This window comes from Colias philodice, chromosome 6 (genome assembly GCF_061535455.1).
Source record: "Colias philodice isolate Cphi_HAF_F1 chromosome 6, ilColPhil1 Martin Lab GWU primary, whole genome shotgun sequence".
Taxonomy (NCBI): Eukaryota; Metazoa; Arthropoda; class Insecta; order Lepidoptera; family Pieridae; genus Colias; species Colias philodice.
In genome coordinates, this window is record NC_143091.1 from 8,139,395 (window position 1) to 8,164,095 (window position 24,701).

At 33.3% G+C, this 24,701-nt stretch overlaps 1 protein-coding gene across 3 annotated transcripts in view; it reads right to left on the reverse strand.

Moving 5' to 3' along the window:
* The window catches only part of yki (Transcriptional coactivator yki), a 30,320-nt gene that overhangs the window by 4,130 nt on the left and 1,489 nt on the right, over positions 1 to 24,701 (reverse strand). The window contains exons 2-3 of one of the 3 annotated variants that reach the window (XM_089696562.1): positions 2,987 to 3,129; positions 4 to 144 (exon numbers count right to left, since the gene is read on the reverse strand). In XM_089696562.1, the coding sequence (XP_089552688.1) occupies positions 4 to 144; positions 2,987 to 3,129 (284 nt within the window). Of the gene's footprint in view, positions 1 to 3; positions 148 to 2,986; positions 3,130 to 24,701 lie in introns of all 3 variants that reach the window. The other 2 variants (XM_089696561.1, XM_089696563.1) reach the window with 2 other exon arrangements.

The window sequence follows — 24,701 nt, forward strand, 5'->3', positions numbered from 1 at the left end:
TACGTATTCTAGGATCGAACCAAGACGTTGTGCGAGCGGCGTGATTTATAAAATATATCTCTCCCTCCGGCGTCGTCGCTTGCTCCCAACCGTCCGGCAGCGGTCCTAGAGGGTCGGTTGTGGCGGTGCTACTTGTACTCTTCGCTGCTGAAATCATCAAATGCCTCAAGTTAATAAAGTTTCCGAATATAGAATAAACAGTTTCAGCTACGACGTTTGAATTTCTCAACAGCGACTAGTTGCAAGCCAGCAGTAAATTATGAATTGAATGTTCGCACACGTGATTCTGAATCAAGTTGGGATTGGGAAGGTCATCATGCTCGTTCCAAGAAAATTACGGCGCAAAACACACGCCAGCGGCATCGACATGCTAATATCATTTCCTCGGAAAGTGTAGGTATAGGAGACAATATTGCTCAACGAAAGGCGAAGTTTCGGGTAGTTTACATGATCTATTGAATACATGCCAATACGCCACGCCATGTCGGTTTGTGCTTTATGTTAGATGTGTATAAACATCGCTCAGTTTCGTTCATTCGATTCTGCTCTACGCCTGCTCCGCCTCGTTTATACAGAGAGCTAACATGAATCACCACTAGTAGCAGATGCGCCTTGCCTCACACCCGCTCATACATTCATCTTTCTTTCAGATTTTATATATGTAGGTACATCACGCGTAACAAAAAGTGGTCATTCATGAACAGCGAACGCTATACAACAATAACGTTGCTATTAATTGTAATCAACATGACTCGACAGTATTGGCGCATCGAGAAAATACGATTATGAAGTGTTTAACACAGCGCCATTAATGTGTTCTTTATTGATTTTTAATTTTACCAAACAAGTCAGTATTTAATTCTATCAATATACAATAAATTTTTATAAAGATTTAGTATTTTCATTTATTAATTGAGTAACTATACTTAAATAATTTTGTTTAGTTTTGATTATTTATTAGGAAATCTATTAGGAAGAAATTCATAGATATTTAATTTCATAAATTATCATTAATACGTACTAATATTTATGATGGCGAAACAATTGTGATTATTTTAAAATACATATGTTTAATTACGTCATAAGTGATATAAATGCAATGGAACTATATTCGTATGTACCTATCCACTTTTGTCGCAAGGGGAAATACGCGTTGTTAACTATATAATTAATTATTTTGCCTTCCTCTAAATTTTGTAATAAATAATTATTATTGTAGCTAATTGACGTCAATTTAAAATCATAGAGCATAGGTAAGTAGGCACCATTGTGTGGTCGATGGTAGGCACCTACTAGACTTATATGACCAAAAATCTTTTAAGTACATACCTCATATAATAAAACACATTTCTTTATTTATAAATTAAATATATCTATTATAGCGTAATAAAGAAACACATAATATCGAATTTTATTACAATGCTAATTGTTAACTAACATTGCACTAAACTAATTACGCAATTTAGAGGCCATTATCAATTATATATTATTTGCAGGTTATCGCTAACTAATTAATATTCAATATTTGAATGATTTATACATTAACATATAAAAATAACAAACCTATTTCAATGAATTGGTGACATTCATGAAACAATGGATTTATCAATGTCTTTACGCGTAATTTGATAGGATTCTTTACAAAATAGCTCATGATACAAATATGCAATGGTTCATGAGATAGCTATTTTATATGAAAGGTAATATGTTATCGCGACATCAGATTAAAACAAGGAATGCGCTATAAAAACATTATTCGTATGTCAGGTAATCTACGTACGCTGCATGGCTAATATTTGTTTGCGTCTGCAATGAGACGACGATAAGCGTGATTTGTCTACAAGCCTGACACTTGCTCTGATTTATGTTAAATAACAAGGGAGATGGCAGAAGCCGAGAACGTGAGAAGGGCACGTATTGAAGAAATCTATCGAAACACAAAGCGTAAATAAATCCGACGTGACACTGGTCGAGTTGGTCTTCGCATAAACACTCGTATATCAACGCTAACGAAGGACTCTATCAATACAAAAATAAACTTACAGTTTTATTTACAGAATTCGTTAAAATTTAAAGATACTTAAAAGTACTGTCTATTTATATGTATATGCGTGTCCGGGAGTTGCTAAAATAAATAATTTGTTAAAATTTATTTTAGAATATTTTTTAAGAAAAAGTGCCTTTAATGTCTGCACATGTTAAAAACATTAAAGATGCATTGCAAGTCTACCATTTGATTCTAAAACATGTCATAGTCGACTTTATTTAGTTGAAGTGCGTAATTTTATTGCTCTACATTATTTTCGCAACAAATTTTATAAATTTGACTAGAATCTATAGTCTGTCAACACGCGGAGAGAAGACATACCGCTGCAAGTACCTATTTGCTTCTCGTCATTCCATTTATTAACATTGCTCAACTGTATTCAGGGTGCTAATATATCTGATAGATCCTCTATTAACTTGTAACCTTTGAGTAAGGTAACGCAAAGCACAGATCAGTCTCCGCGCGGATGCCGCAAGGCGGCGCGGCGGGCGCCAGGGCCGCCGGCGCCGAAACACCAATGTATTCTCTGAGCACCTTTCAACGCTCGTCTCGCATCGACCGACGGAAACAACGCGTTAATTCCCGTCATAAAATCAGTTTTAGAATTTGGGTTATTTACTTACTTGTTTTTATTTTAGTTCCATGATAATTTTAAACACTGTTCCGAAGCCAATTAGATCACGTGGAGATGAAATCAAAAGAAGCTCGCTTGCTCGGTAGGCAATAACCGATTAGTTATCTTTTCGCTTTTATCACTAAGGCCGCGAGACAGAATCATTAACACATAATAAATTAAAAAAAAGTGATAAATTAGGTATAACACAATGAGAGGAGAAAGTTACATTGTTTTTTTTTTCCTACAAAGGCAAATTGCCATACACCGGAATAATTGTGAACTACAATCCATGTACTAAAATTGCGTTAAATCATTTTTAGTACCTGCTGTGGCAGTTGCTAGGGTCTGTGCTGCTGCCGATTGTGTGAGTAAAGCCTCGGCACTCTGATGCTGCACTCCGCCAGCCACTGTTTGTGCTGCGAGAGTCTTGCGCGGGTCCTCCCATGTTGTCGTCTTTGTTATGTGACTGTAAACAATTCATTGTAAAGTTAATAACTTTATGACATATAATTAGTCGTTGCAATCACGCGACGATCAATAGCAACATGCGTGTCTGATATTTTATTTTTATTTTATGGACGATAACGTTTAAATAAGTCAGAGCGAAAGAATTGTAAGGGGGATGGGATCTTACTGCAAAATTCCCAGAAGTAAATCACGGTAGCGAAATCGGAATTAAACTTAATTGTAAAACAACTGCTGTAAAAAGAAATCATTGCGAGCGCAACTTTTACTTTTACGTCAAGTAGTTCGTAACTCATTAAAAATCTTCGAAAAGCAAACTGTCATTTAAAAGTGCACTTGCAAGGTCTCGAAAGTCGAAACCGCGGAATAAATAATCGCAGTTGGTAACAGACAGGCAACAGACCTCGGACACACCTCGTATGAGTCGAATCTTCCTACTTAGCGGTCGATGTGACCAATTTGTAGGAAACCGGACGTGCGACGTGTGCGACCTAGTGAATAAGCAGTCTCTACACTCAATGAATGGCTCTTTTACTTTCTTTATACTTAAATCACTTAGCGAGTCTTGGCGATAAAAGAGTTTTTATATATTTTCGTTAGAAATACACGCACTAAGCGTATTATTATATACAGGTACACAGGTAGGTACCTATTCTACGTTAATTATTCAAAAGTGATTGGTCTGCACCTTGTTGACTTTTACAATTATTATTTAGGTAGACAAGACAACAACTGTTGCATTGGCCATAATATATTTAATTGAATTTATTATTTAATATCATGTTAATATTTTTTATGAATACAATTTAATGAGAAATGGTTTCGTTATGGTAACTAGTTAAGTAGGCAAGCATTTTATAATTTTGTTAATACAAACAAGTTTTGTTCGTAACTTTTACTCATCAAATTACTATTTAGTTCCATAGTTGTAAACATGAATATAATTCAAACGAAACAATAATCATTCATTCATAATTGAGTTTTAATTAAAACACTTAATCGACAATCGTTTTTGGAATACACAAAGAATGTTCTAAAGGAAGTATTATACAACGATATAATGTTTGTGGTGCAGCGATAAGAAAGAAATAGACGCTTAGAAAAATGAAAGATAAGGAAAAGGCATATTGGAAAGCTGATGGAGCATGACCACAATAAATCGATTTGCACGGAACGGTAATGAACTTGGCCTAGCTATCAGCTGCTGTTGTCGCTACCTGTGGCTGCGCACCTGCTGTACTCATCTACTTTTTACGACGAACCCTTTTCATAGACCGCACTGGACGAATGTGTGTGTGTTCCTATCAAGGGACCATTTACTCGCACTTTATATACGGGTTAACGTACCATTCCAGCCCAGATATTCAGGAACTTATATTTACGTACCTATATTTTGGTGATAATAATATTTATATTAAAGTTATATTCGTTCAGCAGATACTGAACCAGCCTTGCAAGTTACATATTTTCATGCATTCTACCAGACGAGTTGCCCAGATGGTGGCCATTACAGCAACTTTAGGCAATATCTAAAAGTTGATATTCGACATTGTAATTCGAGCAGTAATTGTAAGACCAAACAGGTGTGTCAATAAGGGTACGATTAATTCGGTTTTTATTGCCAAAGGTAAACTTGTGAACGAGGCTGTCAATTGCAGAGAAATATATTAATATAAACATACCTACATTAATAAAAAATAACACGGTCTACTCTTTTTAGTGTATAAAAAATATTCTAACAAAACGAAACAATTTTATTTTTATTAATACATGCATATCATGTAATCTTTAAGGTAAGGAAAAAAATAATACAGATGTTTTTGTGCAAATGAATTATTAAAGTTTTTGTGTTATTTCTATTTGTTTCTGCTAATCTGCGACACAATTTTACTAATTTTTAGGAACTTTCTCTAAGAGATCTTCTAATGGAAGACTTTTATTTATGAAAAAGTTATTTTAAAATTTGAGAATTCGTCTTATGAGACCAGCATTTTGGATTAACACTACATACCTACTACTCAAACAATGAATTAAATATTAATGTGCAAAAAAACCATAATATTTCTTCATTACATTAAAGATTACGCATAGTAATTACTAATTATCATAAAAAATAATAAATGCATTAACTAATAACAAAGTCGGTGTTTCCTTCGCGATCAGTTACAGAACGCCCGTTCGCCAGCTACCCTCACAAAAGGCTATTTTTCAAAAATCGGACGCACAAAAATAAAATAGAATACACAACAAATTGGCAACCTTCCTTTTGGGGACATCTCTTGAAACTTTACAGTTTCAAAAAGCATAATTAACACGAAAGTAGTCAGTACATTCAGCAAATATTATGTAGTCACGTGACGGGTAGCGCGGGTGGCGGTGTGAAGGGTGGCGCGGGGCGCGTTGGCATGTAATTACACCTCAGCCTGCAGTTGCCGGCAAAGCGACTCAAGTTGCATAACACCGAACTGTTATACAAGCGCACCCGCGCATCATGTTTGTACACAATCACATTATTCATCAACACCCCATGTACACGTCATTATCTTCGTAGTATTGTATTCGAGTCAACAATCGAATAAAAACGCACTCGGATTAGTGAAGTGATTAAGCCTGTCAATTACTGATGCTAAACTCGAGTTAATACAATAAAACAAACAGGCAGTAAATGGTTTTTAATATGATTTTATCCCTAAAAATAGTATAGATGTGAATGACATGACATTAAGATTCGAAGAAACTGAATAATTAGGCCTATCCAAGGTCTATCTTATATATCATACTTAAAATGACAAGCACAAAAGCTCTACTTATTGCATACTACGCAGGCGAATATTTAAATAAAAATAGGCACAGTGAACAATCACTAGATGACAACGAGCATTGAGAAACAGAATATCTTTCTCTTGCGAAGGCCTTCCACTCTTAAGTCTTACACAACATACTGTTGCATTTTCTCGATAACACAGATACGAGTAAGTAGAGTCACTAGCGGGCTAGCGGCTTAGTGCGTCTAGCTTTTGTGTTTATATAATGTTCAAAATGATTATGTACCTACTTACAATATGTTAATTATTAGTACTATCATAGGTACTATTAAACTTATTATTTCTTGATTATTTCACAATGAATTATCTCTCTCCGAATTCCAATAAAAACAAAAACCAGAAACTTATCGACTCTATTGAAATTAAAACCGATTAAAAATCAATTTCAATTTACAAAGCTTAGCCTTATAGCACCTGTGATTTAGACTTGTAATTGATGAAGGCATTTCAAGTGCAAGGAAGCGAATGGGTAGAAAAAAGTGCACCAGATCTGGTACGGATCTCTCCTAAGATGGCACTGGCAGGCGGCGGATGCACGTCATGTCGGACGCACATCCTCGTTGAGCACGATATAATTTTCCTGCTTTTACACTCGTATGAACACTACAGACGAGATGTATTGTACAGCCGTTACCTCGAAACAAAGCATTAACTCTTTGAGATTGATTACGTAATCGTTTGAATTGCGTGAGTGCCGTTGTACGTTAATACGGACCCCGGAAAACAAACTAATCAGGACAAGAAGCAGTTAAGTAATGGCCTTATAAAATGACGTTAACGGTTATGATAAACATAATACAAGCGAACTCTGATAGGCTTTAGTATGCAAATTTATATGATCAAGTCATATCTGCGGATATCATTTAAAATTGCAAAAGTCCTCGTAGTTGCATATGCAATATTGCAACTTCACATTGTTAAATGATATTTGCCAATAAATTTGTCAAAATTGTATGAAATCTTCGACAAAACTATTGACTATTTTATAACAGTAGTCATTTGGTGTGTTTGTTGTGGATGATAAAAAAATAGAATTACTAATACAATTTATCGAAAGTGGCATTGAAAAAGAGAAGGAATATCAATTTAATGAATTATAGACTAGAGTAAATAATTTTTGAAACAAAAAAAAATCGCAGTCGGATGAAACCCATTAGAAAAGGAAGGGAATATGATAAAAATGTAAGGAAAAATAAATTACGGTCAATCCGAGTTCGGGAAGCGGCAGGGGGGAGCTTTTAAGAGAAAAAAATGGTTTCTCTCGATTTCCGACAAAACTACAAGTCCTATAGAGAAAAATTCAATGGCAAAGTTGTAGGTAATTAAAAGTTCTACAACTTTTGTATTTACAATTTTTTCACATAACCTCAAAATTTAGGTGAAAAATTCAAAAAACCAAGTTTTTGGTCTTTTATTTTTATCTACTTCAAAATTAATTTTTTTTCTACGAATTTTGGTGGAAACTTACTTTATTATGTCCCAAATACACCGTAATTTATTTGATTGAAAATATTTATTTTTTCGCCTTATTTTGAATTAATACCAAAAAAACAACCTAATTTTCAATCGAAAAGTCACCCGTCAAAATATCAGCTTTTTTCAAAAACTTGGGGTGCCTTTTATTCATTGAAATCTCTACTTTCATATGGTGTAAAAAAAATAAACACCACCATAGTAAATGTTCACAGGAAATGCATACAAACAGTGTGAAAATTAGCTTTTACTAAATCCAATTCTGACTATGACTCATTCATTCAGACGAATACGCATAACAGATCAACTAAATATACTTCTGTTAACCGAAATTTAAATTTAGTCCGGCTTATATAAACACATGCTTTTATTGTCCTAGACTTATGTATGAACAATCAATATGCTTACCTAAATGGCATTTTTGTCAAGTACCTGTCCTCCATTTTAGTAAACTCATCAGTATTAAATTCTCGAGACATCTTTTAATAATTATTTAATGTGAAATCATTTTTGTCACTTCCACAGCTTAAAAGTAAGATGGATCATAGGTTTTTCACCGAGAACAACATGGCGGAGTCGGCGTTCTAAATTTGAATCTCGGACGAGTCGGCGCTCGCGTACGTAAATAAACGCACACATATGTAATCAGTAACCCTATATGAAGCTATGTACACAAGAAACTATATTATAATGAGGACTTCGTCATTAACTTACGTTCACGAGCATAGTGAAAAGTAATACAACCTGATACTCATGACTTTAGCACAGTAACGGTATTTAGAAATTGAAAATGGGCAACAAAAACTATTTGTGTATATATTGTCTACCTACACATTTGCACGCTTACAACTACACAAACAGAATTGGACGAAAACGTCCGAATGACGCATCGACTTCCGGCCGATGATTTTATTATGGGATCTACTGTTTCATCTGAGCTGACGTTCATTTTTCATTAGAACAACTTTATGTGTATATTATTGCATATTTAGTACGCTAATTATTATAATAGCTATGACCTCATTATAAATGAAAAGGTACCTTAACAAATAGCCAGTGGCAAGCATCGCTGCAATAAATAGATATCTACGTAAGATGATTTTATAATCAATGAGTTATAGTCCCAATTACGAGCAGGAAAGTAGCAAGTAAATTATTAAGCACAAGTAAAAGTCGTTTTACAAGTTTCCGTTTTTTTTTATTAAAAAGTCATATATGTACCTCATCTTGACACATAAAAGTTAAGGTAAAGATATTACAATCATAAAAACATATCAATAGTCGTATAAATAATAAAGCAATCGAGATTGTTTTATTATTGATAGTGTAAAAGCTGTTCGTGTGTATAGACTGTGGTATAGACCAACGCGCAAAGGTAAGAGCGAACGAAGCAGTCGGCCTTGCGGCTAGGTGGTCTGCCGCTCGCTGCCAGAGGTTAACAACATGTTTTTTTTCATCTAACTTTAGAAAGTACGGAGATAACGCCCGCCTTATCGTGACGAAATTATGACTTTCAATCCTAACTAAAATTTAAACACTGATTACACAAGCAACGAAAATATAGTGTAAGGAACTTACAAATTAATCAGTATTGTTAAAATTTATCCTGCGAGATATAAGGAACTGTTGGAATCATAATAATTGTGGTGAAAGGTTTAATACAACTTGTTGGTAACTACATATTTATTTATAGTTAACAGTATTCATGAGAGAATTATTCTTCCTTTGATTTCTAGCTTACTAAAATTTAATAATAGTGCCTTCACTGTGTATCTTTGTGTCAGGCAACTATCGACTGCATCCGGGTCGTCGCATATCAAATCCAAATTGACAAGCGATTCACAGAACGAAGATTTTTGTCTGAGATCAATGTAATAAAGACTATAGACCGGTTTAGAGGTCGTTTAGTGGTTGTCATTGTACGTAAAATGGCTATAATTCAAACTCAATATTAATTTTCTACGGTTCCTGTTATTCACGATCATTATTAGTTTTACTTAGTAATTAGTACGTGTAACTATAGGTGAGCGAAAAATCATGTTAATAGCTTTGTTTACAATTTTGACAACATTTGTTAAACACTTATACATGTTTTCCAATTATTACAACGTTATAATTATTTTAATGTTGGTTATAATTTATTTATTAATCCATCTCAATTCTCAGCGTTTTCTGTATTTTAGTTTATAATCTACCTTTCTAAAGCACTATATAACTAGATTTATCTATTGTGTATAGTGGAAGGTATGTATCTACTTGATACTTAAATGGAACATAGGGACGTTCTTATCATAGCCAATACATTATTGACGTCTACTCTCTAAACGTGCATTTTATTCTGTTGTAAGTATTTACGTCATTTAACCGTTATAACAGTTGTAATCATAAACTTACACCCACAGCACTGTGTCCAAAATAGTGCAAAACCATATATAAATACTCATAAGTCAACCGGTATTGTGCTGTTATTGCGTCTGCCTGAGTCATAGGGAATCATGTGGAGAGCTGTGCCCTATAATTAGACGTTAATCAGAAAAAGGCAGAACACGGAGCATGTGTCCGGCGCCAACGGAAGCCGGTCTGGCACGAATAATTCATTGTGCATTACGCGCTACTCATTCATATGGCTTCCACTAGTCAGGTTGATAGAACGCCCATTCACTGTGAAGCAAGTGCACAGGAAGTTCTAATAGCTGCGAGTTGCGACCACTTGCCCGTTGCTATTGCACCGGATTCACAATTGGCCAGGAACTAAACAGTTATCACACGAGAACAACCTTTTTCAATGCGATACTCGGCGATTTATTTAATGCTTCACTAACGGAGCTTTTACTTTAGCAAATATTCTGTATCATGAAGGTTGTGATTCTCTATGATTTCTTTTAATATCTGGGCAATTATATAGCTTTCACAGGGTGAACCATTTTGGAACAATGCAAATAGTATCAGCAACGGTATTAGATTTAAGTATTCCAAACGCGTTATATTCTATGATGGCAGGACCATTGGTACCAAGAAGCAACTGGTTTAAAGCCATTCAAGTATATCGCAATACATGTTACAGCGAGGCTACTGTCCTATAGCGACCACGGACTTTAGACCCGAGTGTTTGTATGCACGTCTCGTTCTCTCCTGTGGGTAAAAGCTTTGTCCCGCTCGGTCCTCCTCCCGCACCATCATCATTACCTCGCCGCATATTCGTTTCGATGTCGGTGTACTTTTTGCCGTCACCGACAACCTGTCTCAAGGAGCTACATTATAATCTTCCTTCGATGGTAAATTATTCAAAGGTGTTTATGTACATGTGAGTGTCTATCTACTTGGGTATCTCATTGCAACTATAGTGTACTTACTATTATCGGGTACAAATATATTTTATGACAGGCGTAGCAACGTCTACTACTTTGCTGTAACAGGAAAAACAACAAAAATACTTGTTGATCATACTAAGGAGATGCAAATTGCAATGCCCGTAAAGATAATGAACTTTTGACACTCTTCTTTGTCGTTTTAATTATTATTCTAAGGGAAACTTCTTAAATAAAACACGTAGGTATATAAAATAATATTTGGGCGAACTTGCAGGTGACAATTTGAAATTATTTAAATACTCATAATAAACAACTAACTACTTGCATATACATATTATAATAGTGTTTTACTCAACAACAATAATTATCAAACCTTGATTGAGTAAGTAGTAGGCGGGCCGTGGCCTATGTCCCAACTCCCAAGATTTAAAATGTCACATTCAGTTTTAAATATCATTCGAAGTGCAAGAGGTGGCAATCGTTTGGTAATACAAAAGTTCGATAATAGAGCCAAGCTATAACGTCAATGATATATTTTCTTTTAAGTACATAGGTAGGCTAGATTTAAAAATGTTTTAAATTGACCTTAATTTTTAAAAACTTAACAAAAAAATTAAATTATGTATTACATATTGAAAATGAAGGCGCTTTCTAAGAATGCACCATGACGTTCAAAAACCCGGGGAGGAGTTAAAGAAAAAAGTAAGCCCTTTGTTAGTAACAACTCAGGTGTACAAAAAAAAAGAAACCAACAGCATCGGATAGGCTTTTACGAAAGGATCTATCGATACAAAGTATTTAATTATTACTGAACACGTCTACGATAACTCGATAAGTCATTCTTTCTTTACTGAAATTGAGTTGGCTTTGGAAGCAATTATATATTCATATATAATATGAATCTGATACATTTATTAAAACAGCAAAAAAATATAAAAAAAGAGTAAGTAATTACGAAGGAAACCGCTCTAATAGAATAATTTTATAGATACATTATAAATTTATAACGAATCGCATCGACGAAATAGGTTTTGGACAACTTAATTTAAGAACACAAAGCAAATCCTGTTGAATGCAGGAATAATATGGAGGGGCGCGGGTCCAGTGTACGGCCGATTCCGAGAAGCTGTATCGGACTCCTGAGGCTGCGGCAACATCACACAACAAGATCTCGTTAACTCCGGCACGAGGAGAAAAACGAATTCACGGCGGATACACTTTGAGAGCACACAATTAAATTTTAAACTACGACGCCCATCTCCTTCGTTGAACAATGATTAATGTATGGATGTTTTGTTTTGAAAATTGGAAAAATATTGTCAGACATTGAAGATGGATTAATCTGTAAAAATTTCACCGATTCTAAAGTCCGGTGAAATTTTTTACGTCACACAGACACAGTAAAAATGCACCACCTACCATAACTCTATTAAAATATTATGTAGTTCAGTTGCGCCTTGTGTATCTAAATGACATTTATTAGTAAAAATCGTGTTTTCATTATTATTTGCCATGCCGAAATAACCGCATGCGTAGTGTTCAATGGAAGAGCGCGGGAGGCGCGGGGGCGGGCGACGCGGCGCTCACGCGCCAAAATTAGACGTAAACAAGACGAGAAACGAGGCGCCGCCGCTGTCGGCAACGACACGACGTAATCTGTTCACCACTCTCAGCGCCACTATCTTTACTACCTTCGATGTTTGGAAAGCCTATTCTAATATTATTTACTTAAAACATGCCCGTAATCACTTAGTTACTACTTGCAGACCAATCGCGATTTTATCTCTTTTATACATTTTACGTCCGCACATTTTACTGACGTAAGCATCGTTCATAAATCAACTAGACAAGAATTATCTCATACTACAAATTTCACTGCAACAATTTCCATTCAATACATCACTATTCACTATCATTTCATCTCTATTATAATAACACCATTACATCTCCCGATCCCAAAAATAATTTGATTATGTAAAACAGGGTTATTATAAACTGCAACGAATGTCATACTGGTGATCTCATGTTTCGTGTAACATGCCACAAATATTTAAATTTTCAAATTACATTCGTTTACCAAATTATTGTGCATGAATTTTTTAGAAAGGTCAATTAAAGTTTTATCCAACCAAATTGTGTATTTAAATTTAATAAAGAAGAAGTCTTTCAACTATAAAATCTTTACATAATATATAGATTTATCTAGCTTTTCCATCTACGCCATTTTTTACGCTCAATGTTAGATATTACTATTAGCGCTGTTTACACCTAACCTGTTTGGCTGATGGGCTTTCTTTGTAGGTACACTTTGTTTGTTTTCTTAAAAGAAACAAAATCTGCATTTAATGTATAAATTAAGTAGGTAACTAATTAACATTCTATAAAGGCATACACGGTAATACTTGTGTTTCCAACAATCTATCGCCGCGTCAAGCTGTGGTTTTAAATGAGTAATTGCCAATACGTATAGCGAGTACCTTCCGTTAACAATCACTTACTTGAACTGGAAAACATTGAGTACAATCATGACTTATTAGGATTTCCTATGTCTGTGGCTGTGCTACACTACAAGATTTTATAATTTCTATTAAAGTAAACATTATCTTCTTATTTATTTCCTTCAAAAATCTCGAAATCTATAAAATCAGGCTGAGTGCCTACTTGAACATTAAACCACCATACCATAATTATCAAAAATAAATGTCCAATTGTAGTATGTTGTCATTGTTAAAACTGCCTCGGCAACCCAGCATGACGTGGGCCCTAAGGCGCCTGTCGATGTACACACTTGACCCCTTTTGATCCTACAATTAGGCCTGACGATACTCTCAAAGAACAGTTAGTCTTCATTCTTACTGCTTAATAAATCTTTATACATATCATAGTCATTTAACTACTTAATATAAAAGAAAGCTAGCTGTTTTTGTTCGTCATATTTAAATGCAGTTTGATTCCAGCAATCTCTTTTTATCGACTCTCGGTGTGGTCTCGCTGAATACACGTACCTCTGTTATTATCACAATAGTCAGCATTGTTGATATAAGTATAACAAATTATGGAGGATATTAATACCGATGACACAACCAAGATGAAAACCATCTGTATCCACAGACTAGATAATGTGACGCACCGCGAACAAAGGCTTACCCTTGACAAGCCGCTGTGTCAATAATTGTAGAGGTAGAAGAAAAGTAAACTTGATGCACTCACTGCCAAGTGCAACCATTTTAAGTATTCATTATGAATATAATATTGTACCGGGCATATAAAATGTTGAATTACATTTATTTTCACACTGTTTATTTACGCCGATTAGTAAACTTCTTTCATCGAAACAAAATAATGATTATTCACTAACATATTATGTAGACGACATCGCAACGTTCTTAAATTAGTTTTAAGAATTATATAGGTAGATACTGATACCAGGATGAAAATGACAGGTTGAATTAAAAAGCAAATAAAAAAATGTGGTACAAGCGAAATCATTAAAATCATAAATATACTGTATAAATTCTATATACTTACGTAGGTATATCTAGGTAAATAATAATTATTACTTTAGTACTTTAGTCTAAGATCCCACCGCAGGATCAGTGCGTTCATCGGTTTTTTGCTGAAAACCGAATTTTTATGTATATTTATAATTAGGAGAATATATATCGACTAGGTTGCCAGTCAAAATTTGGCCGCAAGCATGTTTAATTAAAATTTTTCTAATCGATTTTTGGGAAAAAAATTCGTTCACTTGTTTTTTGAATAAAATGTAAGTAGTCTACATCACGTCAAATGATATAAAAATTCTAAAAAATCACGGTTGCCGCTTTTCACCTGGCCGCAACATCTTGGCAGCCTGGTGCAAACAGGTATGATTTCGATTTATTTTTACGTTCATAACGCACATTTATGAATCATATATCAAATTAAAGCTAATTTTTTTCTATTTATTATCATATATGGTTGCCTAATTAAATCCCGCCGCAAATAAGGGTTGCTGGCTTTTAAAAATTATAAATATAGGATTAGTGCGTTCATCGTTTTTTGCTGAAAACCGAATTTTTATGTATATTTATAATTAGGAGAATATATATCGACTACGTTGCCAGTCAAAATTTGGCCGCAAGCATGTTTAATTAAAAATTTTCTAATCGGTTTTTGGGAAAAAAATTCGTTCACTTGTTTTTTGAATAAAATGTAGTCTACATCACGTCAAATGATATAAAAATTCTAAAAAATCACGGTTGCCGCTTTTCACCTAGCCGCAACGTCTTGGCAGCCTGGTGCAAACAAGTATGATTTCGATTCATTTTTACGTTCATAACGCACATTTATGAATCATATATCAAATTAAAGCTAATTTTTTTCTATTTATTATCATATATGGTTGCCTAATTAAATCCGGCCGCAAATAAGGGTTGCCGGCTGTTAAAGATGTTGAATATTTAAGGTTGAGTGTAAACATGCTTGCGGCCAAATTTTGACTGGCAACCTAGTCGATATATATTCTCCTAATTATAAATATACATAAAAATTCGGTTTTCAGCAAAAAACCGATGAACGCACTGATCCTGCAGCCGGATCTCGTACTATTCTAGGAGATAATACCATGGTAATACATAATATTATTTAATTTCATTATAATTTATTATATAGAGCATATTAAGTACTAATACCTCGTCTCAACAGTAAACAAAAACATGTGACAACCTACACTCAAATTCCAAGAAATCAGAAAAATTACCTCAATGAAAGATAAGTGGTAATGCATATTTTAAAATTTTTTTTATGAAAAAAATATAGGTAACTGCGTACACAAGAAATTCACTCGAACTACTAAGAACTGTTGATAAACATAATAATTTTGTACTTAAAAAAACATATAATCATTATAAATTATTATATTAAACTGCCTATGTATCTTACTTTAATAAATACATATTTTAAGATAAATCGTTGCTATTGCAGCCTCTTGATTTTGTTTTGCAAAATTTACCAGCTTTCAAAATGCAAAAAATGATAGGATTAAAGAGGTCGGTACCTTATTGTACATTGGCTGTTCGATTTTCTTTTCCTATTTTAACATTAAAAAAAAAAAAAACAATTTAATTGAACATGGGAACACGTGTCGATCTAGTAACTAATTGATGTTAATTGCTGGGCATAAATAAAATAAATATTTATCGATGTCGCGCTAGGCTAGTTGAAAGGAATATTATGGAAAACGTACCTAGTTCTTGAATTCATAAATGAAAGTGGAGCAATATAATATTTTTGAATTGATTTGTAGGTACCTAGTAGTAGGCAGCGATAAATGACATAAAAACATTGTAAGTAGGTACCTCCACGTTGTGTAGGTATTGATTCCCAGCCTACATATCTACTGTAGGTATCTACTGTTAAACATATGGGTAAGCACCTACGATATGCACCTACGTTATTCTTTAAGTATGTTATTATCTTATGTGTACATAATCTAAATCATACTGGAGACGAAAAATCAAAAATCAACTGTTGCAAACTATCAGCGCGCGTTTGAGGTCGTTGTTTTCCGGTTTTATTAAGTATAAGACCCCACTTTGATATGAGATTTTCTTACTAAAGTTTCTGATCAATTCCGATAAAGACGATGTCTAGAGCCAACATCCAATAATCAGAGCGTGGAAACTGAGTACTTTGTTTTTCCTAACGAAGCCGCACACAATAGACTGGTGTAAAATCTGTATGTTAAGGCTTAGTTTTGTCTAAACCTTTCATTTATTGATATAACACTTAACGCTGTTCTAAACATAAAAGGAAATTATGTCACAGTGTTATTTTGTTTATTATGTGTGGGTAAACAAGAAGTGAGCGCTGAGGTTTTTAAGTTTTAACGACCCGCTCGAGAAAGATTAAATTAAGTGGTACTTAATATACCTGTGAGAAAATATTTTGATGTTGGAAATACCCATCGATGTTGGACAGTTAGAAGTTAGGACTTCGTTTTAAAATATTATAATTATATAGCTGTCCAGAGAGGTTTTTATGATAAATATTAAATTTGAATAAAAAGCAAATCTTTCCTGTCACAATAAATTAATATGGCCCGTTTCCTTATATCTAGTAGTACCTACCCTAAAATATATTTTTAATACGATCCTTTTAATCAATGTCTTTATAATTAATTTATAAAACTACCAACTTGGATTTTACTTTATTAACTTAACCGTAAAAATAAAAATGTACGGATACAAACAACAAACAAAGTAGGTACAAGCTATAAATGGTTTTACCAATCGCAGTTAACCGCATTTACGTAATACGTTTCTATTGAAGTGCCTTTGTCCCTACAAAATCATATTCTGGGTAAAGTTCCGTTAGGCAGGTACCTGTAGCGTCTGCTGCGACCGAGTTCTTAGAAGACGATAGTGAGCTGTATTTCAAATGTTATCGCTTTGAATACACTACGATAACTTCACTTGTGTATGTGACTGGTTCAGTAAACTTCTTAGAAGATATCGTGAAGGTATAACCAATTAGCCACCTAGTTGTGGAGTTTTGAAAGGTATCATAAAATCAATAGTTATTGCTCTTTACTAGATAATGTACCACTGACATCTTGTCTTGCAATATAAAGACTCAGAAAGACGGATTTTTAGAACAATATATCTTAGATTGTAGTTGGTACCTACCTATTGCAGATTTCAAGCTCTTCTAAAAGAAGTTTAGTGTAATAAATAAAATACTTAGGTAAGTATGTACCTATTTAAGAGATAAATCACGTATTATTCTTATGTCAAAGAGATTGCTATGAGAAAAATCATGTTTTATTTAATTTGAAAGTAGGCTAATAATAATCGAAAGGAATTTTGAATTAATTAAACTCTATATACAAATTTTTATAATATCTAGTTAATCTAATTGTGTACCAGAATATCAAGATTTATCATGACTTTGTTCGAAAATTAGGAAAACCTTTTTAAATACAAAGTTCAACGGACTTAAATAAGAAGTTTATGATTCTTTGTATTCTGTGTGACAAGTTTGGTTGATTTAGAATTCAAGGGACGAAGCTTAAAAGGAAATATTTTTAAATGCGTAATCACTTTGCATACATTTCAAGAGTATCTACCTCTAACTAAGTACAAGTAACTTATATAGCTACATAATATAGCTTTATATAAAATTACACACGATCGTTAAAACTAGTACAATCTTATACAGATATTCAAAACTAATTTCAGATTTTTTTATCCCTGTAACTATGATATTATAGAATTGGATAATATTAAAGAACACTCGAACAGGTAAACACTAAGCAGTGGCTATTACCAATAAGGTGTTACGCTAGCTACCGGCCGATAGCGCCGTGTTGGGCGTTCGCCAAGGTAATTTGCATCGCTACCCATTTCGGAACATCGCCAAGTCTAGCCGAACAAAACCACAGAGAATTACCCTCCATTCCAATAATAATTAAAGCAAACATTTTGCTAGCAAGACGTTCGCTGAACGTTATGGAGATTATAAAACATCGGTCCAGCTAGCAATTAAGAAACGATGCGCACGTCTATTTACCGACACGGAAGAGACGCACCGCTTGCAATGGTCCATCGCGCTGTTCTTCGTGCAGCCGACGTTTCATACGCCGGAGCCAAGCGACCGACTGTTTAAATTAATGCTTTTGGTATCGAAATAACATTATTTCACACAGAATTCATGAATGATAAGCTTGCTCTCGCAATATTAATAGAAGATTTATTTAAACGATTTCTATTGCATGACAATTAAACACGACTTCCTAGTTGTTCTGAAACGAGACGCGAAACATATATTGAGAAAACACGCAAACACGAAAATAAGGAATTAAAAAGAGCAATAAAGTTACCCCTAACGTATTTATCATAAGAGAATATTACTCATTCATTTTTAATCTTTTATTTAGATCCTGGATGATTCATAACCCAAATTCGTGATAAATTTATAACAATTGAATACGAAATAAGTTTATGAATTTTACAGTAGGTACTTTATAAATAATATTATAATAGTTAAAACTAAACAGCATTATTGAATAAGTTTGATGAATATTATGTCGGTTAAGTTTATTTATGATGTGACTGAAGCTTTGATGTCGTATTGGCTGTCTTCCACGTCTGAGACGAACGGTGCGGTGTTGAGATCCGACACGGTAACTAACTTTGTTAGCAAACAACTTATTATAAGCAACAAAGTACAGTAAATTGATGCACAACATGTTATATAATTTTGCTTTTGCATCTAATTATGTTATTCAATAACCCAAAGTCTAACACGAGCTATATTTCAGAAAGTTTTTTTTTTTTTCGAATTTCTAGTTCTCAATTTTCGTTGGATGTTGATTGGCATTCATATTTTCTATTCTGGATAAATTGTTTAATAGGGGAATATTTAAAGTTTCTTCGAATTTTTGTTCTAGTATAGATTTTTACTTGTGTTCGTAAATGAACATTCTATACACTAATTTTATCAACTACGTATTTCGATTTGATTCTAGGCTACGTAAGCAAAATTAACAATAATGGCAACGGCGCCAGGCTCGCAGCCATTACAGAATATTATCGATACGATTATTTCAGCCGAATAGATCACGTGTGGTGTATCTGTTTATTTTACAAGTTGCGGCCGTTCTTAAAGACTTAAGATATATTATATTCCTATATAAAGAACATAATATTTTAATGTAGTTATCGATAATAATCTACATAATATAACGTTGTAATCATTGATTATGTAACAACTGTATTATCCCAACGATTTTTCTATTTACAGTAAGTACACTCTAAAGAAAATATTATGTAAAAATTACAGGATGTTTTACGTTGAAATTCAATTACAAAAGATAAGTACTTCCGTGTATTATTAGCATGATCACATAGTTGAGTACACCAAAAGGATAATAACCGTGATTAGATATATGAATTTTACTTTGAACACAAGACAAGGAAAGAAATTAATAAGCAGCAACCTATATTCGACGTTGTTCTGTTTACATCATGAATCATTTTCCCAAGTTTATCATACTTCATTGTTGAGCATTGACGAAAGGTATACGATCGCGATAAGATAACTTGTGACGACAATATGTTTTCAACATGAAGCATTTGATACCTAATGATAAGCATTAACCGTACTCTTGCTGTAATTTAGAAACATTTTTATTATTTTTGGTTGGCGCCTCTATACGATATCATATCTTGATAGTTTATCAGTCGCTGTTTCTATTCTGCATTTGTAACATTTGCATTATAGCCACTCATAAGTATCTTTACAAAATTAAGTATTAAGCGCATCACACACGGTGAAGATAGTTTAATATTTTATGACAATTTATGACAATTAACACTAACACAAAATTTCGGGTCATTTGTAACAGGATGGCGGTTCTACAGGGGTCTTAGTAGATACGCAATGACAAAAATAAAAATGATGGTCAGAACGCTGATACCGGATACCTTAAGATACTGTAATATTTTATATTAGAGAATCTTAACATAAAATATTATAGTATCTTCACCGTGTGTGACGCGCTTTACTGTTTATATTTTTTGTTGTGATAAAGTAAGAAAAATACATACGATACGTAATTTATTCTTGTTATGCAAGGAGGATACTGTACCCAAAAATATTAATAAGTACTGAAGTGAAACTTCTTTATCGGGGTTGGACAAAAATTTAGTGTAACATTTTTGCGTTACGCCGTAGTCCGTACGCGTGACATTTTTGCTTTACGCCGTACGCGTGACATTTTTGCGTTACGCCGTACGCGTGACATTTTTGCGTTATGCCATACTCGTGACATTTTAAAGGTCATAAAGAAGTTTCACTTCTTACGTGTGTACTTTAGTACACGCATACATTTTTTATTTTTTAAGAACAATGCGCATGTTGACAAGATAATTGAAATTTATTTATGTTAGGTTAGGTTAAGTATATTTAATTTAATTTAGGTATTTTGGTATTAGGTTCTTACCCGCACAAATTGTTATGATATTTAGCTGAAGTTTTAGCTTTTGTTGCATTTCAAGTCGAAATACAGGTAGGTACAATCATGTTCCTAGGTTTTTTATATGATGTCGTTAATATGATTTTAAGGATTTTTAATATATAATTTCAAATATCTGTCAATTTTCATAATGCTGTCTGAATCTAAAATCATTCGGTAAGTACGATTAAATTTTAAAATAGGTATAATACCTAACAACACTTACGAGACTTAGATAGCAATTTTGCAAGGTGAAGACTTTTAATAAGTCACCGTAACCTATAAACCTTACAACCTTAAAATTTAAATCTATTTTGTTATTAATTAACGTGATTATTCGCTTTTTGGTACGTTTTTAATAATATAGTCCAAGTATTGCCGGAGATAATTTTGATGATCATGATGATTAAATATAAATCTATTTAGGCGCAAGTATCGCCTAAATAGATTTATAATATTTAAATATCAAAATATATAACCACTGCCCATAATATCATAGATGGGACTACGATATAGATGGGATCCATTATGAATAACAAGTAATCAATACATATAATAAAATTCTAGAAAAGTGGTGTCTGTACAATGAAAATATGTAAAAAAAAATTAGCAGGGGTTATTACTAAATCGATCCCAAACCCAAAACTGTCGTTAAAATTTTTTTTGTCTGTTTGTCTGTTTGTCCGTTTGTCCGTTTGTCTGTTTGTCTGTATGTTTGAACACGCTAATCTCAGAAACGGCTTATCCGATTTAAATGCGGTTTTCACTAATATATTGTGGTAATCTTCATTTAACATTTAGTGTTTAATTCATGTCAATCGGTTTATAAATAAAAAAGTTATGACCATTTAAGTATTCACGGCGAACATTTGCTAAGGCATTCTATGGTACACTATTATACAGTGTACGATAAAACGTAAGTTATCTGTTATACGCTTCAGGTATTTCTATAAAATGTCCAGGTGATCATATCGAAAGTCCCCAAGGGTGGGGTGGGGGTGGGGGGGTAAGCTGAGGTAGTAGGGGGGGAGGGGTCAAATTAAAATTATGCTTATTTTTAGGTAAATTTTATACATAAAATGTCCTTTAAATTATGTCGTATTACATATATTTTTAAGCCCCGACGCAAAAAGATGAGTGATAAGTGTTTGACCGCTATGTGTGTCTGTGTGTGTGTATCTGTTTGTTCCACCGTAGCTCGCTAACAGGTAATCCGAATTAGATGTGGTTTTTTGTTAGGCAGCATATTTTCCGACGCTGGTTCTTAGATAAAGTGTATCAAAATCGGTTCATCCATTTATTATACCTACCTATAGGGGTAAAAGTGGGAATGAAAAAAAATAAAGTTGTCGAATCTAAGTGATATAATATATTAAATGAAAGTGAACGTTTTATCAAAATCGGTTCATCCATGTATTTGATATAGGTATAAAAGCGGTAATAAAAAAATGAATTTTGTCAATTATACTCAAGTGACATATGAAATGAAAGGGCATAACGGGTGAAGTACAGTTAGTTATATTCTTATCCAATTCGGTTTATCCATTTGTTAGACTACAGAGCCACAGAGGTAAAAGTGGGAATGAACAATAATCGAATGTGGTCAGATAATATACTCAAGCGGCATATCAAAATATGAAAGGGCAACGTGTGAATTACAATTAGTTAGTAATGTTTTATAGAAATCGGTTCATCCGTTTATTACATATATAGGGCACTTTAGGGTAGGACTGTTGATAAAATATCTATATATCGAAATATCGATATTATTATTTCGAAATATCGATATTTATTACTAATATTTTTTGGACGATATATCGATAGTTCGGTATTGAAATATCGATATCTATGGTCGATATTTTTTTTAATAATTTTTTTTCCGTAATTTATTTAATCTAAAAAATCATCGTAAACTAATGTTAGCAGTCGCTTGACAATTTGAATTCTGAACGAGTTGCTTCTTCAATCAATCTTTCAGTGCCTAATAATCTTAGTAGCCAAACAGCTGAACATATTTAAAACAAAGAGTATTTTTAATAACTCTTACAGAAAAATATTGGTATTGGTATACATAATTGTCTTATTTAAATTTAAAAAGTAATTACCAAGAACTATAACCTAATACTTATGTACATTCATAATTTAATTTGTTTAATAAATCTACTACACTATAAATTGTGTAATCATTTTTGAGCTGACTTACGATTTTTTTTAAATAAAGCCGATATATCGAAATATCGATATTTTTTTCGATATACCGAACTCCGATACTGATATATTTGAAAATATCGATACATCGAAAATCCGATATTTTAAAAAATATCAACAGTCCTACTTTAGAGGTGACAGTTGTTGGATAAATAAACCAAATGGAGCATCAAACGACAGGATATGACGTGTACATATATGTAGATTCAATTAGATATGGTTTACATCAAAATCGGTTCTGCCATTTACTAGGGGTGGAAAGGGAAGTCTGTGAAAGAAGAGGGCACATGGGAGCGAGAGGATAGCCACACCCTGGAAATTTTGAACTCTACTCATAGCCACATGGGCCTGGCCCTTGGCAATTTTTTTTCCTAAATATACCTTCTTCCTACTTCTTTTGCCACTGTGGTCCATTGCAATTTGTGCACGGTTACGGCCCAACTTAAAAGATTTCAAGGAGCAAAAAGCTTATAGATATCAATATGATGTAGGAATGTAATATGGAGGTAGAATTGATAGCTCGGTCTCGCTCACTTGAAAATATTACATGAAAATAAGAAAATTAAATTATAAAAGAAAATTTAACAAAAAAAACCCAACGCAATTAAGAAAAAATTTTAGGAATAAATAATTTTACAAACTTTCCGACGATCTTTAAAATTAAGTACCATTATAAAAGAAAAAATATGATATATATGTATTATGATAATGATGGCATGGCAGCCCCGACGACTTTGTTTTTATTTTTATAAATACATATTTAAAACTAGCTTTCCGCCTGCGGCCGTTTCCGGGATAAAACCTAGCCTATTTTGCTCAGTGAAGATGCAGCTTTCTGATGGTGTAAGAATTTTTGAAATCGTTCCAGTAGTTTATGCGTGAAAACCATACATACATAATTACAAACATTTCCTCTTTATAATATCAGTATAGATGGTATTTATTTTTAAAGATCGTCGGGAAGTTTGTGAAATTATTTATTCCTTTTTCTATGCACTTTTATTCGTTGCGTTGGGTGTTTTTTAATTTAATTTTTATTGCATGGTCTGAACGGTAATTAATTACTACATGCGTGAGACAGGAAAGATCTGATTTGAATTTGGTGCTGGATTTGATAAAAACTGAGTATCGATTAAGCTGATCAGCAGGCCAAGACTAATGTCAGAGAATAGAATAACGCTAAAGAATAGAAACTACTATCGCTAATTTTTTACATAAAATGAAATGAAATGAAATGAAATATGTTTATTGTGGATACATTAAAAAAAAAATCATGATATTTTAGTAATGGTTCGGTCACACTACCAACGGCGACGACGACTACGACCAAAATTGTCCTCCAGACAAAATTGGTTTAAAAAAATATTAAAATTTCCCGTCATACTGGTACTCGAAAAGAAAAAAAATTCGAGGATAATTAATATAAAAATAGGTTTTTTGCGATTGTCGGCGAGACGGTAAGTTAATCATATAATCATCTTTTACCAAAATTGTAGATCATAAAATTATGTATAAAAAACTTCAAATACATTTTTTTCTAGGAGCCACCGTTTCTACGAAAAATACATTTTTTCATTCATTGATCTCAAAAAAAATTCTAGGCACCAGAACGACAGGAAATTTTAATATTTTATTTTTAATTGTGTTTTGCACAATTTTGTTAAATTGCCACTGAATGAAAATTTTGTTCGTGGTCGTCGTCGTCGTTGGTAGGGTGAACAAATCCTTAGCAAAACATCATACGCTTATGTTAATTAGT